The 17,647-nt window shown below is 45.9% G+C and overlaps 6 protein-coding genes across 6 annotated transcripts; 1 reads left to right on the top strand and 5 right to left on the bottom strand.

The window, feature by feature from the left end:
- Positions 1 to 401: 401 nt before the first annotated feature.
- SERLADRAFT_445448 (glycoside hydrolase family 47 protein) lies at positions 402 to 3,182 on the bottom strand (the record flags this gene model as incomplete). Its single annotated transcript, XM_007313842.1, has 13 exons — positions 402 to 680; positions 737 to 780; positions 838 to 1,182; positions 1,240 to 1,324; positions 1,393 to 1,498; positions 1,556 to 1,687; positions 1,737 to 1,808; positions 1,866 to 1,958; positions 2,011 to 2,034; positions 2,201 to 2,330; positions 2,393 to 2,466; positions 2,600 to 2,702; positions 2,763 to 3,182. 13 exons carry the CDS (start codon positions 2,927 to 2,929, stop codon positions 541 to 543), a joined length of 1,515 nt encoding a protein of 504 aa, XP_007313904.1.
- A 206-nt stretch (positions 3,183 to 3,388) lies between these two features.
- Positions 3,389 to 5,887, bottom strand: SERLADRAFT_457725 (uncharacterized protein; the record flags this gene model as incomplete). The annotated part of the gene is made up of 13 exons (XM_007313843.1): positions 3,389 to 3,706; positions 3,768 to 4,111; positions 4,172 to 4,315; positions 4,372 to 4,922; positions 4,973 to 5,010; positions 5,063 to 5,088; positions 5,139 to 5,215; positions 5,273 to 5,314; positions 5,365 to 5,465; positions 5,521 to 5,547; positions 5,599 to 5,690; positions 5,745 to 5,770; positions 5,825 to 5,887. 8 exons carry the CDS (start codon positions 5,310 to 5,312, stop codon positions 3,625 to 3,627), a joined length of 1,302 nt encoding a protein of 433 aa, XP_007313905.1.
- A 138-nt stretch (positions 5,888 to 6,025) lies between these two features.
- SERLADRAFT_457729 (uncharacterized protein) lies at positions 6,026 to 7,964 on the bottom strand (the record flags this gene model as incomplete). Its single annotated transcript, XM_007313844.1, has 6 exons — positions 6,026 to 6,841; positions 6,900 to 7,166; positions 7,219 to 7,328; positions 7,383 to 7,520; positions 7,574 to 7,665; positions 7,725 to 7,964. The coding sequence occupies 6 exons, from the start codon at positions 7,911 to 7,913 to the stop codon at positions 6,684 to 6,686; spliced, it is 954 nt and encodes a 317-aa protein (XP_007313906.1).
- A 105-nt stretch (positions 7,965 to 8,069) lies between these two features.
- SERLADRAFT_457730 (uncharacterized protein) lies at positions 8,070 to 9,301 on the bottom strand (the record flags this gene model as incomplete). The annotated part of the gene is made up of 6 exons (XM_007313845.1): positions 8,070 to 8,339; positions 8,417 to 8,573; positions 8,629 to 8,636; positions 8,707 to 8,799; positions 8,849 to 8,865; positions 8,931 to 9,301. The coding sequence occupies 6 exons, from the start codon at positions 9,273 to 9,275 to the stop codon at positions 8,177 to 8,179; spliced, it is 783 nt and encodes a 260-aa protein (XP_007313907.1).
- Positions 9,302 to 11,055: 1,754 nt separating this feature from the next.
- Positions 11,056 to 12,137, top strand: SERLADRAFT_457734 (uncharacterized protein; the record flags this gene model as incomplete). The annotated part of the gene is made up of 1 exon (XM_007313846.1): positions 11,056 to 12,137. One exon carries the CDS (start codon positions 11,356 to 11,358, stop codon positions 11,653 to 11,655), a length of 300 nt encoding a protein of 99 aa, XP_007313908.1.
- Positions 12,138 to 12,328: 191 nt separating this feature from the next.
- SERLADRAFT_445454 (uncharacterized protein) lies at positions 12,329 to 16,442 on the bottom strand (the record flags this gene model as incomplete). Its single annotated transcript, XM_007313847.1, has 5 exons — positions 12,329 to 13,291; positions 13,359 to 15,703; positions 15,771 to 15,821; positions 15,877 to 16,138; positions 16,200 to 16,442. The coding sequence occupies 4 exons, from the start codon at positions 16,046 to 16,048 to the stop codon at positions 12,368 to 12,370; spliced, it is 3,492 nt and encodes a 1,163-aa protein (XP_007313909.1).
- Positions 16,443 to 17,647: the final 1,205 nt, after the last annotated feature.

The following is a 17,647-nucleotide window of genomic DNA, read 5'->3' on the forward strand; positions in this document are numbered from 1 at the left end:
TTACCTCTTCTTTTATTTCATTTTTTATTTTACGTTTTCATCGTGGAAATGTCATGTCGAAGATGCTCTCTCCTTTTTGTTTGGGTTTCAATATAAGAGCTATTGTGTATCTATTAAAATGTTGTTTACTACTTACTGGAATTGATGGAGAATGATTGAAACTACAAAAGTTGTAGTGAGGAAAGTAAAATATTAGAAGGCTCCTCAGAAAAATATAATGCTTGAAGTCCGAATGACAACTATCCCAGATAGTTCGGAAATTTACCCAGATTATCGATAAATGCCAACGCATGGTGAAAATATAGCCTACATCTCCAATATATCCTGCAAGATCGGGGAGTGTACTTCCAGTTCCGTACAGATCTTGCTCAGCACACACTTAAGTAGATGCATTTCACAAGAATTTGTATCATGACAGTGGTTTATTGAATGCGTATGAAAAAATGAAGTATGGTAAATGTGATCCGATCTCTCCCAGACAACACCAGGAAAGAAGTTAACGCTTATAATCGCGAGTTATTCCTCAGTTCGGCGGGAGCTTCACGAATGGGTTGGGCTGACTTGAGGGAGGGAGCCACTTTGTGAAGCGAAAGGCTGAGAGTTCTGGATCAAGTTGCCGGAACCATAAACGGGGAGAGCGGTGGGTGCCTTGAAGGGATGGCATTCAGTGTTGAAGACCCCTGGAAAGGAGAGCAAGTCAATAAACAAAGTGAAGAAATTAAACAAAATGGCATACAATCATCGAGACTGATGTTGTTGGGGTCATCGAACGTCAGATACCTGTATACACCGAACAATGTTAGAGTTTGTGACCAGAAAATTTCGTCTCATACGTACAAGTATTTCAAGACTTCTGCAAACCAGAAACTCTCCATGTCATTGGTTTTAGTCGAGTTAACCTGGTTAACATCATTGATTCCAGTGTATGCGACAGTAGTTGGGAGGTATTTCTCGAAGCTTTGGATAGCTTTTGCGGCATTGTCGAGATACTTCTGATCACCACTCACACGCCACGCGTAGAAGTTTGACTCAAGGACCTCGGGGCGCAAGATGTAATCGGCGGTGGTGATATAGAAACCATGTTCGTTGTAAAAGGCGAGTTGTGCGGCATCAGGGGGAGTGGTTCCTGTAGCATTACCATCGCTGGACATGTAGGCAAATGTCTCTGGACCAATTTGAGTCCTGTTCCGTTTGGTCAGTTATCAGTCAACTGCTTATGATACAGGAAGCGTGGCTTACGCAGTGCTCGCGTAGGTGTTCATGCATGCATCAGTCAACTGGAGACCATAATCAATAATAGTCTGGTTGTTCAGTAACGCCCCACCTTAGCAAGAGAGTAAAACAATTAGCAGTGGTCTTGATATATATATATATATATTAGGATTGACGTACCAAGGATCCAGTTACCACCGTAGAAGCAGGCCAAATGGGAGCCAACGTGGAGAATGTTAGTACCATCGAAATCAGCAAGGTATAGCCAATCATCAACTGTGGAGTTCTGGAGACATGTTAAGAAAGAGTCGTTGAGCTACATGAGATAAATAAATAAACTCACTCTAAGCAACTTCTGGATTGAGGAGTCCACAGCAGTGGCCCAGGCGTCGGCGTAAGTCGTATCGTTGGTATTCGTAAGGCGTGCATATTTAATCAAATACTCAAGATAACTGTCGGTTCCTCCACCCCACGTCTGCAATACTCAGAAAAAGTGAAATCGAGAGTCCATGGAATAAACTTACGACATAGGACCCTACAGACTCGCCAGTAGCAGGATCAATACCTTGGGCGGGAATACCAGCAATTGGATCAGCCTAGAAATCGTTTGAGCACCAAAATAAAATGAGTGAGTGAATGTCGAAATAGCTTACCAAACCGATCATATGCAAAACGGAGTTTGTGGCCAAAGTGCTATAAGTGTCATTTTTTGTGTATTGACTCAGCAGTCCCCATTCGAGGGTGAGCTGTGTTACAAGACCTTAGCGGCATGACGAACTACAACCAGCAGCTACTTACTGATCCGGCTTGAGCAACGTTTGACTAGAAAAATGGTTTAGGCATGCCCTTAACAACAAAGAAAAGTGAAGACTTACTGTGCCAGATGCAGGCTGATTGTCGGTGAAATTGATGTAATTGTAAGGAATAGGGTTGTCCTGTCACAGACGTAAGCGACTAGGCTGCATTTAAGTTTCGTAGTTAGCCTCACCCCAACGAAACCGTATACCATCTTGTCAGCAACTTCTTGTGCCTTCTGCACGAGAATAGGGTACTTCTGGCCACTCAGTTCATATGCACTTATGAACCCTCCCACGTATCGAATAGTAGTCTCAAAGACGCTTGAATCAAGATACCGTAAGCCTAAGATGAACGTAGCGGAAATAGAATACAAAAGCAATACCTAACGGTGTCCGGTGTCTTGGACTGGTTGAAGTTGATTGTACCAACGTAATCTATGGCTTCCTCGAACCAATCCTATTTTGACGTAAAGCAACTTGAATGATGAGGTCGCCGAAATTTTCATTAGTTACTCACGGTGTAACCCATCAGATACTAAGAATAAGTAGATGAGTCCGCGCTAGCAATCCGAATAGTATCTGCAACTTACCATTGTACCCAATGCATCTGCAATAGAAGCACCCCATCCGCCCAGTCCGTCGACATACGTTTCGTCCACAGGCGCCAGGTCATCGTGGCCCCAAGCATATTGTCTGAGTGAAAGACACGTTCATTGGAAATATGGAGTAGAGGCATAAATACCCAAAACTTACTTGTAGGCGGTATAACTGGTGTTAAAAATCTGCTTGACAGCATCCTGTTGGATTGATGCATTTGCAGGCAAGGTCAGGCCTGGCTTTTGAACGTTTCCAGCATGGACAGCAGGCAAACTGGCGGAAGAGACAGCCAGCGCTGCCAGGAACCAACGACGAAAAGACATGTCTTTGAAGTTTGAACAAGAAAGAGGTTTGTTCAAGTTGGGGCACCTTCAACCGAGCGAGATGATATTTATATTATGGCATCCTGGTCGACACGCTAGTCAGTGCTTCGGTCTCCTGAATTTGTCACTGCCACTTCTTAATCCTTGTGGTCGTATTCGGAAGTATCAATCTGCGATTTGTATTGAACGTGACCGTACCTTTCTTGAGATTTAGGTCGCATGATGAGGCGAACATTCTGTTCTCGATGGCCACAAGGCCGATGGCATAAAAAACACAGAGAACAGTTCCCACTCGAACACGCGACTGACCTTCTCACATGACCGCTGTGGCTGTGTTCCCTCAATATCTGGTCCATACGATTCTTATCGACATCCATAAATCACTCATGGTTTCTACGTCAGACGACGCTGGAAATCAGAATCGTTTTACGTGCATATAGCATGCGTGTCCTGAATAAGTCTTTGGTATGGCGGGAATTCGCATTGTAGAAGGATGCTGGATTCTGCGTACCGTCACTACTACATCCAAACTACAACTGGCCCAAAGAAACACTCGACTGGTATGATTGAACTCGTGCGCATCGCCAACGGACCGTATGGAAAATACCCGTGCAAACCTACCTCGGGAAACGATATTCCAAGTCTGATTTCTTCCAAGCCTCACTTCGATCTTTCCGATATTTCCTGTCCCCTACTTAGCTCCGAAACAATCTCACACTTAAATGCGACGGCGGTTGATAGAACAAGTCTTCGTCCCGTAGTAGTTCAATATGGTGCCTAAACACAATGGGCGGTCAGCTTGCGTAACCGTGATTGCGCACGCGTGATTGCAACTCACTTGTTCTTTGCGTGTGATCTCAATCCATCGAAGCTGAAGAATTGTATCTTTTTATGACGCTTCGCTTCTTCGCTCGCCGAAGGGAATGCGGTGGCCGCCCGTGCAGTGTCTCGACCTTCACGGGGAACCGTATCATATGATGAGATTTCTGGCCTGATATCACCGCCTGGTAAACAATGTCGGCATCCATAAACACGGAGTTCCCGCTGCTTCTTAGATCGATAGCTGAGGTTCATCAATGTGGCAGAACGCCCTTCCAAAATGGGAAATATGTTGATAGAAAATATATCTCTTTCTGCTTCTAGTTCAACTTTCATCTCATCGTGCCGATGAGCATGACCAACCTATAATGTCAAACATGAGTACTGTTCTATGAATAGAGAAAGGAGAGAGCAGGTGCGTACAAGACAGCTAAAACCCATCACAATCTTGGCAGAACAAGACAAGCACTTGAACCGAGGGCCAAAGCTCTTGACAACATCCGCCGAACTCGGATCGTCTTCTCTCGCTCCGCATAGAGTAAGAGCCTGAGAGATGACTCGAATTGCCTCCACATGAGAGTATTTTAAGTCAGACAAACTAAGAATAAACCAAATAAACACACCTTTTCATCCTTCACAAAATCTTCAACTCTCCAGCTACCCTGCTTTGCTTCCTTCTCTGAAAGATGAGGGCATTGATGCGCACAAACACCCTCGAAGTCAAGGCATCCATCGTTGGAGTACTTCTTAGCCACTCTGTCACACCTTTTACACTTGAATCGGGCGGTTAGCCTCTTGACAGGAGACAGCTTCTTGGTGCTGGCACTCTTCCAATTCGGATATCCAAGTTCACTGGAAAGAGCATCTACTACAGGCTCCATCCATTTTCTCAGGTCACCCTGAATCAACTCTGCTATTAATAGGGAATTCTTTAAGTCTCCAGCAAAACTGTTGTTTGAAGTTCCGACTTTCCCTTGAACTAGCTGCATGACGGGTAACTTACGAAATTCCGCGAGCGTGGGGAGTACAAAATTTCCCTCTGACTTGAGGCGATTAAAGTGTTGCTCTACTTCAATCCTGCGGCGTCGATAATAGTGCTCGTTCATGCTTCGCTGCCGGCGTTCCGTCATGTTGAGTAGTTGTGCCTCCACGTCTTCCCGAACCAACGAGAAATCTACCATAGCTATTAAGCGAGGCCAAGTGCGAAATAAAGGCCTTACTAACCTGTTGGGTTTAACTCTTCCAGTACATTGGTCTTATGCCTGTGCAATGAACCGTAGGCTTCACAATTCAAAAGATCATGTATATTCCAACCTTCTTGTCTTGCAAGTGCTTGAGTCCTGTCATATCGTTAATCTCAATATCTTCTACCGTGTTATGTAGAGCCTACCAGGACTGGTTTTTCCCTTTCACACGTCGCCGTAATTTTTCGTGAGCTTCTTTCCAGTCCATCAATGCCACAGCCAACTTGATCATAACGCACGTTACAGGCATGTATGTGTCCAAAGGGAGTTTGCTCCTCACCGTCATAATCTGATGCAATCTCTTGATATGGGCTTCGCATTGCTGTATTAACGTGAGTCCCAAAAGAGGAGTAAAACTTCCTGAAATATCACCTTCGCCACTGCTGACGACTTCGGACTACTTTGAAATATACGATACTCATCGAAGAAATGATTCCAGTCAGATCTACGCAAGAGGACTTGCACGTCTGGCCCTAGTTACATACGTAAAAGTGAAGTAGTATTCTCCGTTTCAACGGAATAACTTACAGTTTTGAGTCAATGGGGAGAAGGGTGCTATCAATACGTCAGTCGGAGAAAAGCGAGTTATTTCTACTGTGGACTTACCAAAACATCGACTAGATTCCGCATAAGGTACCCAGATGACATCGCGTACATTATTGTCTTTGTAGATCAGCGAAGCATCAACCAGAGAACCGCTGTATAGATAGAACATAAGTGGGCGTAACATCTCAGAAATGGAAGGTCCAGACCTGATGAACTTCTTCCTGCATTCAGGCTGGACAAACAATTTTTGAGAGCTTGTTCTCTGAAGAAAGAAAGGTTCCCATACCTTCTTGCAGAGACGCAGGCGAAGAGCAAATGACACGTACATAGCATTCGTCTGCTGTTTGCAGATCTGAAACCCATCACGAATCAGCATACAGCCAGATTTAACGCTATATATTGATATAAAGACGCACTTCACACTCGCCCCCTCCAAACAAAAATGCGGCATACCCTGCTTCTGAGAAATTAGGTGTAGGGTCGGGTAGAGGTCGAGGCAAACAAGTCATTCGGACATTCCGCCATATGTAATCAGAAGAAGGATTGTTAACAAGCGTCGCACAGAAGTACTTGCTACACCGCGCTACCGCCAAGACATCTCGAGGAGATCTTGTAAGTATCAATATCTCTGCGAGTAGCTCCAGAGGCACACAGGCGAAGAGGCACGGCACAACACGGGCGTCTTCAACAGAATTCCCAGAGGCGCCCTCCAAAAACAATCTCGGTTTCTTATCTTGGCGACCGCTAGGGGTTGAAAAGCGACCTTGCTCTGTGAGCGGCAGAGCCATACCTTGAGGCATTGCGGTAAATCCAAATACATAGGCATTATTTGCAGGATCCATTGCGATTTTTGAGCACTTCTTGTGTGTTAAAATGAACTGCGGGGGGGAGAGAACTACAGGGTCTGTGTAAAGCTGGAAGAATACATGGATTTTATTCATGGGAGCACTCTCGAGAGGCGTGGTTCTCCGCAAGAACGCGAGAAAGTCCGGCTTGAAATCTAACCCTAACCTCGACTAAAAGTACCTATACATTTTTCCGGTCAAGCTACTACCCACTCCACCCGCTTTCGCGTGGCGACAAGCGTCTGAAAATAAATACAAAATTTCCCATATTATATCGCTGAAACGTTCTGCAGCGACTCTCTAAAGTTCTACGTGGACAACTTCAGTGGGAGAAGTATCTATAGTCCGCGTTATGGTAGATATAATCGACGAAAGTGGTGACTCTGGGTCAAAACTCTGTCCATCATTCCAATCACGGACCGTGGGCTGATCCGCAAAACTCGTAGCGACAGAAGAGGCTGATAGCAACGTATTAGATGCCGCCGCTGAGAGGAGTAGAGCTGGACAGTACACCACCTTTCTCCGAAACAATATCCTGGGAGGAACTTCCGAAAGGGATAAAGCGTGTCCACCAAAATGCAATTTGCAGTCCTCGGCCGATAACACGCTGTGAGAGGATAAACAGGACGACCAGGAAAAAGAAGCTAAGTGCAAATATGAGAATGAGACGATCGAGCCAGTCTGTGTCTTCGAGTGCTGTTATAAGTTGTTTAGAGGTCCCCAACATGTTCGTGAGCATATCGTGGGTGGTCGAAGTTGACCGTAACGTCGCAGTGGAGGACTCTGTATATCGTGTAATTAAACCGATGTCTATTTATATAGGAAATAAACGTACCCAGCATTTGAGCTGAAAGCACAGACTGTTCAAGTTCTTTCTGCATAAGACCAAGAGTCCTTTGCAATGCTGCGGTAACATCGTTATTGGCTTTCATGAGCGCATCGTCTCTATTTGCCAGTGTCATAAAAGATACGCGGGAAGATATAAGCACATTGACATACCCTGCTCCCCCGTTCGATATCTGCTTCTCCTGGACAGATGAACTTGAAGAGCGGAGAAGCTCCTCTCGATTTGAATAGCCTCGAGCATCAATAGCTCGCTTTGAAATCAAAAGAGCAGCTCGAGACTCCTTCTTTATGCTGCGATTATCAGTGAGTGGGTGCGTTTCAAAGAATGATGTATTGTGACCTGCCTTGCAAGGGAATTTGTTAGCTCGTTTACGATCTTCCGCAGCTCTCTCCGGCCATTGTCACTACACTGGTCCTCAACAGAGATATCTAACTCCTAGTTTACAAACCAACGACAATGACTTTCTGCGCGGAAGTTGAATGTAAAACACACACCTCAATCTGTCGTGCAAGTACCTCAATGTCCTCTCGTACCTCCGTTGCCAGGTTTTGTTGAATGTGTAGTGACTCGTTACATGACTTGAGACGTGGAATCTGGAATTCAAGAAGATCTTTCTGCCGCCGTCTCACAGAAGATAATAGGTCTAGAGTCTCGCTGTAGATTTCACTGGGCAGCGGTGGCATAATTTGAAAGGTCGGTATTGTTGTGGACGTAGAGTACTAGTGGCGTGCCACAAGCCTACATACACGCGACAGTTTACTGTGACTGCTAAGAGACACGTGTGTCATTGCAAAAGGTGCCACCTTGGGTACCGACGCTGGTCGCTGTAATAAAAAAGAAAAGTAATAGTAGGCATATAAATTCGATTCATCTATGCTAAATTATGGTAACATGGTAAAACCCAGGAAGCTCGATATGATAACATTTTGAACGAGTTACCAAAGAACTAAGTCACCCACCCACCCCTCCTAGCCTCCATTAGCAGTGCAGTATCCTCCGGAACCAGATCGATTCCCTCAGCTAATGCATCATCAATAAATTGTTCAGCAAGCTTAATGTGGTCTTGCATAGCGTCCCCCGATATCCATTCCGCCATCGAGATGGGATATCTAGTCACGAAGGCATCAGCCATTCAGGAAAACATTTTATACATGACTTGTTTAAATGTCCTTGAAAATGAGCTCACCCTTCCCATTTAACAAGCCAAATAAACTGCTGCCGGCCCACTTGTTTCCTCCCTACGATACGTTCCACGAAATATTCATCAGGGTCTAAACCTTGCTCAGCGTAGCCACAGTCAGGTCTCCTACAGCGCTCGCTAGGCTTGAGCAATCCCTTGTCGTCTGACCATATTGGAAGTCAGCACACAAAAATATGAAGTGATAACATTACACGCACTCTTGCTGCTGTAACGAGAGAAACGTATTGAAAAACGTATTGAAATGCCAGTAACGACAAAAATTCAGACACACTTACCTGCATGGTGGGCAAAGGAACGTCTCATCCCTTTCGAGCCGCTCATCGCCTACCACTATACCTACACAACCATAGTGGTACCACGCTTTGCATCTGAAACATAGATGAGCAAACGCAAGTATCTGTCATACTTATGGCGTACCCATCACATTGTATGAACTTGAATTTAAGAAAAATATGCAAATGGTTATCATGCAAACGATGCGACTGCATACATTCCATACCTGTCTGTTGAACTCGCTATCTTTTCGAGGAATAGTTGGCCATGCGCAGCAAAGCTTTCGCGGCGACTTCGAGGCTGACTTCGTGACCCGGGTATTCTGCTTCTTCCTAGATTTTCCTCGGTGACGTTTCGATGTCGACTCGGCAGGATTTTGGTTTTGTGCCTTCCTTTTTTTGCTCAATCCTTGAGTAGCTTTCACGGGTTTCTTTGCCATCAGTACAAGCTCTTCAATGGAAGGCCCGGGGCCAGGATCCGAGTTTAACTTTGAAGCTAGGTCGCTCAAAGACGACAGTGGAGATAGAGGAAGGTCTTTTGGGTATACCATCGGAGAACCCCTACTCGACATTACTCGGAGTACTTCCCCAACCTCTTCCTCCTCTGACAGGCTTTCCAAATGAATCGCCCCACCTTCCCCAGATCCTTTACCATCCGTTATTTCGACGAACAGCATATCCGGTGGTGTGGGAAGCCGGTCAACCGGGGAATCGTCTTCCCTTCCCTCATTCGAGCCGCCTAATGTGTCTACAGGATATGACATAGACGGAACGGATGAGGGTGAGCTCGAGCTGGCACGCGACATAGCAAAGGGGTCCGTGGAGTCCTGATTCAAAGAAGAGGGTTCTGGTAGGTCTAGCAAGCTCACATGGGATAGACCAAGGGCATGATTTCGTAGTGCAGCCACCGTGCCATCAGGCGTCGCCTTACGAGGCCGCTGTAAAAGTCTAAAACCTTCGGAAGAATATGTGTTGAAAGCTACACAAAAATTGTTAGCCATACCTTGCCCTTCCTGAAGTCGAGAATCACGTACGCGGTCCGGAAGAAGAATGTGAGCTGGGTGCTGACGAAAGCTGGGATTAGGATGTGAGGTGATAAAGTCAAATTACTACCTGCCTGCTCGGGACCAGTCTGCGGGGCTTAAGGTCCTAGAAGGTGACGCATAACGCGTTCTCCCGTATTGTATTAATGATGCGCCAGGCGCCACTGAGTCTGAGAAAAGGCTAGGGGTCGAAACACGGTCTACGAGAAGTCATGATCAACTCGGAGGTGTGATAGTGGTAAACTCACTGTTGGAAGGGGTATAGTGGGGACAAAATGATTCACTTATAGATTTACTCACGTCTGATTTTGTGGATTGTGTTGGATGTGATCCTTCTGTCACTACACCAGCATCTAGTACACGGCTAAGGTTCTAAGTATCAATAAATCGACTCGCGCATACCTTTTATTTTAGGCTCGAGGTGTTGAGATGAGCTGGTCTCTGTTACGAGATATTATGCCAAAGGTCGAAACCAACTTTAAATGAAGCCAAGAAGAAGGAGCCAAGACGTACGCGCTACTGTAGGCTCCAAATGCTTTTCTTGGGCAAGACCTTCGACAGTATGTTCAATCGAGAACAGTCTTTCCATGATTGTCGTCAGGTCTAGGCTTTTTGCAACATTTCCCACCACTTCTTCGAGATGAATAATGCGATCCCGTGTCTCCCTGACCTCCGCCATATGAAGTTCATGTAACCGTTCAAATGATTTGACAGCTTCTTGAGTATCTGATTGACATTTGTCAGTCGCGACTTGCACGGTCTGCGACAGGCTTAGTACTTCTGCTTGTAAGGTTTGTACCTGGTCGGTCGTGTGTTGTTGCAGTGAACTGAAAAGAGGTTCGAATTTCTGCAGGATGGCGTCGGATAAGCTTGAGATTTGTTGCGCTGATGACTGTCGAGTCTGTTGCGGAGGTGGATATGGAATTCCTCCAGAGAAATGGCGTTGGAGAGAATGACTTGACATGAACCCGTCAAAGTGGGCAGTACTAGTCCCTGGCAGTACTTCAAATAGGGTTTTGGGGTGATGTGGACAATCTATTTCATCATTGGTTTGCATTTGAGAGGACCCACCCCACAGTGAAAACGATAACGAACTAGATCAAAGATAGTGTCAGTTTGAACGTTCCAAGTTGCTACTTGCAATTGACGAAAGCTGCGGCATTGGATTGGCCGTACTGAAAGCACGACGCCCATTAACGCAAACAATCCAAAATAACGCGACTCGCCGTAACCACAATTTCGTTTGTACTAGTGCACTATAGCCTGGTATGTTTCAGAAAAAATGAGTGGTTCTCAAAGGAGCAAGCCTGACGGTCCTACTGGCTCGCGCATAGATGAACATGGGATCCATGGCGAAAAGGCTGTCGACACCAAAATCGCTGCCAACGCCCGCATCAGCACCAGTAATATCACATCCAGAGACTCGGCCATAAGGTCCTGGGTCCAAGAAACCCAGCATGCCTTGCCCCCAGAGGAGAATCCGGTTGCGTTCCGCACTCGCTCTTCGTTGCGATCGTGTGCCCTAGGTCTCTCGGTCTCTCAGGTCCTCTCCTCCTCGCGATCGTCTCCGTCCACCGTAGCGCCTCATTTCGACGCTTCTCTGATATACATGTCCGAAAGCACTCTCGTTCAAGAAATCCACAGACTGGAAATGGAGATCAGCGAGACAAAAATCGAGATTCAGCGCTTGGGGCTAATCGCGACACAAGGATTTTCGGGTTCGAAGGAGAAGGGGAACAGCTTAAAGAGTCGGAGTAGTAGAGGGAAGAGCTTGCGGTCTCGTGGTACGATGGAAAGGACTGAGTCGTGTGCGAGACGTGTCACTGAACAAGCCAAACACCACGAGAGGAAGCTGCAGAAGAATGCGGTTAATACACGCAAAGCTGTCAAGGACGAGCAATACATATAGGTGGCCATCGTGGGCGGCACCAAAATACTCAGAGGTGTGCCAGCAAAATAAGAGCGGCCTCCAGACCGAGTGGGTGGTCAGAAGCAAGATATCCTCGTGTCGAGGCCACACCAGGTTGAAGTGCAACCCTCGCTTTGCCAACCTCTTTGGCGGTCACGGTTGTGCTTGCAGGTCACCGACCTGAGTCTGAGGCTTTGACACCGTGTATTTCCCTCAAGCGGTCACCGTACCACCGTCCCCCATCTCCACATTCTTGCTCCACCACATACCAATCATTTGCTCGAAGGACATTTCATTCATCATCTCTCACGCTCATCATTGAATCAACCTCCACATCTTCATTCTGCAAACGTATTCTGCTGCGTTGCATTTCTCGTGTCATACTTCCTTCTGGACTAACTTTAATGCCTCAACTTAGCCTTAGAAATTCCCTGTTCCATCCAAAGATAGTACCGTGGTATCGTGACTGTTCAATGTATCCGAGTCTATCTTTATTCACCTGCTATTATGGTTGTGGAAGCTGAAGGTCAAATAAATCTGCAGTCCTTTGGGACACGGTTTCCCATTGATAGCAGAACTCATGGGGTGAAAATGAGCCTCGAAAGACTGATGGTAACGTTAACATCACAGATTCACTTTACAACAAGTCGCTGAATACATGAATACACTAGGAGACATTCAGGGGTCACAGAAAGGGAATTCCAAAACGTTATCAGGCTTTACAGCGGAGTTTGTGGATCTTCCAGTCTTTCTTCTGACATCCTGAAGAACAATACCGCACCTTCTTGCACACCGTGCACATTTTCAACTTGGGTTTGCCTTTTCCTCTGCACACGAAGCATCTATACGCGGCTGGATCACGGCCCACCGTCTCCAGGTAAGAAACCGCGAACAGCGGGGACAACGCGATCCTGGTCACATATGGAGCTAGCGGTTTCCACATGTTCACCTTATTCATGCCCTCGACATCCTTTCCCCTTCCACAACTGCATAGAGGGTTCTTCTCCATATCCTCCGTAAGCGGGATTTTGCCCTGAGCCTTGTACTCACAGTTCTCCCCGTGCGACCACGATCTGCACCTCTCAACAAAAGCAGGTATGAGTTGCTTCCAGGTTTGCATCTCCCCCTCGAAGACACGAACATTTCCCATATTTCCCTCGAAAACAAGTTTCGCAAAGGGCTTCTCAATTTTGATCAAGAGCTCGTGAGTAAGCGGGAGAACGTATCCATCGCAGATAACTGTATGAGATGCTAGGTCATATCTCAATTCACTGATAAAAAATATAGTGTCGCAGTTATTCGTCGCCTCATCTCGCAGGGCAAAAAGTCGCCGTGGGGGTCCACCCTGGATACCTGCATATCGAACAAAGATGGTATGCAGAGTATCCTTCACGAACATAAGAGCATCACTCCTGTGCTTTTTCCTATTTGACCGTTCACGGGACGACAGCATGGAACCAACGTGAGGGTTGAGCCACTGGCCGATCTTTGGTCCTTTTATATCAAGGACTGGCAAGCGAGGCAAATTGATGCGATGGATACTCCAAGAATTGAAGATGCCTCCTGCATCAATCACGGGGAACGGATTGATCTTCATACCGTCAGGTTTCAGTGTCCGGGAAGCAGGGACCACAACCTATCCACATCCACTCCACATTTCAGCGTACGTTCAAAAATATCATGTGAAGGTTGTAAAGACCTACCTCAATATATAAAGACTTTCTAGCAAGGCGAAGCTTATTGGCACTTCCCGATACAGGGAAAGGAAAAATAACGTCCTGCTCGCGACTGCCAAGAGTTATTCTCATTACACAAGGAGATACCTGTGCTACCTGAGGAGCAGCCCCGGACTGGAATAGTCGCTTTGATTCTATATCGCTGACGGAGACTCTACAGGTCAAAGAAGCAACTAGCTCGCACTGTTCATCCAGCTCGACGACTGCGGCACTTAGTTCTCCTATTTGAGAGAGAAGGCCTTTTATAGCAGGAGCAGGGGGTGATGGTGAAGCCTGGGGCTTTTTGGAGGGTAATGGATACTCAGGCAAAACATGGACTAGAGACTCGTCCATAAGTTTCGCGCTGAAAATGGTAAGCTTCATACCAAGCTTGCTCATTAGGATTACTGTAGCAGGCGTACTCCTAATTGTGAGGCACACATTGAGGTTTTCTGGAGGCTCGATATCCGTAAGGAGCCTCGTGGGCATTGTAAATGATACCACAAGAGATGACGTTCCAGACCAACCCTTGGTATCCTCCTCGAATACAACTCTCGGGTTTGCTTTTGTGCCCATCGAGATTGCCCTCCCAAATGCCACATGTATTGCAGTAAATGTGTTTTGGCACCAACTGCCTGTAACATCAGCCTGTAGTGGTGGTGTGCCTATTTCTTCTGTCGAATGTTCGAGGACTGCTAGATTTTCACGGGGAATGACAAGAACAATTCTTGCAATGGGAGTAACAGTTTCCCAGTGTGATAGTCTGCCCAGTTTAGCCAGTTTCATACGATAGATAGGGAAAGTGAAAACGCCGTGACGGTACAGCAGCCCGCACAAGTCTTGATAATTGAGTGTATCCATTCGAAGTGTCTGGTCTGCATCCTCTAGATCGAAAAATCGATCCATGATTTCCATCCACGTTTCCTCAGAGACAGCAAGCCTATCTCTGACAAGACGAAGCAAAAGCACAAAACTCTCGCGAATGTAATGAACGATGTTCGAGCTTCTGACGGCGTTTAACAGGTTACCTTGGTTAAGTCTCCAAAAGTGCATAGCGTCCTCCTGCTCAAATAACTCGTGATATATATCGTAGAGAAGTGTTCCAAGCTGACGTGAATCAAAGACAGGAGGTTGAATATTTGTAATGTATGGGGACGCAATGGTATCTCCAGAAACAGGTGCCTTCCACGTCGTTACTTGATGGTATTGCGGCACATTCTGCTTCTCTTTAGTGAGCTGCTGATACACAATCATTTCATGAGTGTTGGATCGTGTAGTGAAGCCAGACAGATAGTCAACTGGACACAAGCCAAGTAAGAGACCGACAGCAGTCAAATCGGCATATAAATGCTCTGCAAACTCCTTTGTCCCATCCAGTCTATGGAACAACAAAGACTCGGCGTAGAGTACGCTAGACGGAGAAGGGGACAAAAGTGGAATTGAAGCGACCAAGACGTTGAGAAGTCCGACATGATCATCTAGATTCGAGGTGTCGATGACATTGAATGAAGCAGGCGCACCACCAGATAGATATTCGTCTCCACTAAGGTGGATCAATTGCGTTTTCCACTGCGCAACTGGTAAGCCCGTTTTAAGGGTTCCTGTGAGAGCAAAACCTCGAAGCGCACGGCATACAAGATTGACGTCCCCTACGATGAAGCGGATGATAGGGCGAGAAGAGGAAGAAAGTGATACAGAGTAAGCAGAGCACCAATCGTTGAACTCAGCTTTAGCAGCCTTGACGACGTCAGCAACAGATGTCGATCCTCTCGTATTACCGAACAAGGCAGCGAGGTGGAAGGGTGTCATTGGGTCAGTTCCATAGTGGACGGAGAAACGCTCCCCGGCTAGAGAATAGACAAAGGTGGGGTTGAGTAAAGTAGCAGCAGCAAGTTCTTTGCTGTTCGTAAAAGTAGTTCCGGTCTTCCAATAGTTCCTGAACTGATCGGACATAGCATTTGCCGCCTTGATTAAAAGAGGACCTGCGGAGCGTGCTGAGCTCAGAGCAGTGCCGATCTTTGTGGTTTTGTACTGATTTGTGAAGGCGTCACGGATAACTTTAATCCGCGCGTTTGGTAAATTCTCCATTTCTACATAGAGCGACCAATGGCGCCGGATTTCTGCCAGGGTATAATCTGTACACATTTTGATGTGTGGGCCATAAATGGAAGAGTTCCAGTTCTTCAGCGTGTCAGAGAGCCCGATTAATTTATTGCAATGCTCAATCAATGTGGAGTGTGTATCCTTGTCGATACAAAAGTGGAAGAATATATTCCAAATGGTGGAGTTCGGATGCTTGTCTGCTACCATTGTAAATAGCAACACATTGCGAGCTAGAAGGAGTAGTCTGTGTGTGAGGTAGGATTGTGTAAAGGCGGTGTGAATTCAAGTGTGGCGTACCCAGTATAGCTGGATCAATGTCACAACAGGTGAAGTCAAGCTTCCGGCCAACTACAATCATACCAGTGTTATCATAATGAATATCGATATTGATGTGGCCACTCACAGCTGGGAGGCTCGCAGAAAATGGTGAACAAGACGTTTCGTGGGTCGCCACAACCCAATAATAAGAGATTCCCTGGCTCTTCAGGAGGAAGGTCCCTCGACAAGCGTACAGCGCTGGTATTCCCTATAGCATAGAAAAAATATTTTCCTGGCCAGATAAGAGGATGAGACATTGTTCGTAGACTGGGGGTGGGAGGGAAAGGGAAATGAACTTGAGCCTTAAGGCCGTGAGGACATGCAGGCTCAGGCTAGTATCGCCATGACTGTAAAGGGTTGCGGACAATGAGGCAAACGGCATACGGCATAATCCGGTGCACGACCTACAAAGAAATCATTCCATAATGGTACAGTATTCAATAGAATTACTGAAGAGGTAGGCGCTGGCTAGCACAAGCTTGGATAAACGACATCTCTTCCATATGCCGATCCTCGAGACAGCTGTATCCGCATTCCCAGTACCGGAATAGAGAATATGGATGGAACTGTCCGTTAAATGTTCATTGTAGGAGATAGCACTCTGCTACTTAATACCAGTGACCATGATAAAGGTGAAAAAGCAAGCCACAACCGCTGAGCTGTCGCTTCATTACTATATATCCTTATATAGTAAGCCCGTCCGCAGAGAGATCGTATTCCATCTCCGACTCCGGAGTTTGTAACTATACTTGGCTTGATTCCCTTCCAGGCTTACTCCAAGCACGCCCCCTGTAAGAGAGCACACCCTCATGTGATGACTCTACTATTCATCATTTTTCTCCTGCTCTTTCTGCACTTTCTTCGTTTCCTGTTCTCCCCTGAAGTTTCAATGTTGTTTGTTGATTTGGAAAGAATTGTCGTAACCTTCTTGCATGCACTCTTATTGCCATTTCTTCTTCTTCTTGCTCTAACCTCTTTACTCCATACAAATTTTCCCATTTATGTACCACACGCATTGGCCCTGACCATTGCATCATTAACTTTCTTGCTACTTCGTGAGTGTCTTCTTTGCCTATAAACATTTGCACTAAATCTCCAATCTTGAAGGTTACTGGTCGCACTTTCTTATACAGCAAGCATAACCAACTTTTGTCACACTCATGACTGATGGAAAAGTCTGAAAGTAGTTAAAATATTTGATTGCATTTTGGACCTACAAAACGGTGTCTTTTTGTTGACATTTCCATTAATACTATATTTTTATGTGGATATGTAGAAATATGTTAACAAAATACATTATTCTGATAAAGTTTTGTAGGTCCAAAATGCAATTAAACATTTTAACTACTTTCAGACTTTTTCATTGATTTTGGGTGTGACAAAAGTCGGTTATGCTTGCTGTGTTATTGAAGATGTCTTTCTGCTTCTTGGCACGGTCCAATGCTTTTAAGAAACCTTCAGTTCTCAACCCATCAACAAAAGCGAGGTGTACTTCCACTGTTGTCTTGTTGGCAGTTTCTGTTCCGTTTGTAGGTGTTTAAATTTTTTCTGTGTTCGTTGTCATGCACCAAAGTTGATTAGTAGCATGGACAGGTGTCAATAACGGAGTGAATATTCAAAAGACTTGCCTTTGCGCCACACAGGCACAGTACCACGTGGAATCGTAATATTGCCTTTTTTGAACTTGTGGCTGATCAGCATCCACCTCTATTAGGCAATCAAGCCGCACCCACCTTTGCTTTCCATTCAGTACTTTCTGCGTTTCAGCATTTTCGCAAATTTTTGCATTGCCACTGGCTACACATTGTGCCCTCACTTTTGTTATTCCCCCTTACCCTTCTTACCTTACTTAGCCC

This window comes from Serpula lacrymans (genome assembly GCF_000218685.1).
Source record: "Serpula lacrymans var. lacrymans S7.9 unplaced genomic scaffold SERLAscaffold_2, whole genome shotgun sequence".
Taxonomy (NCBI): Eukaryota; Fungi; Basidiomycota; class Agaricomycetes; order Boletales; family Serpulaceae; genus Serpula; species Serpula lacrymans.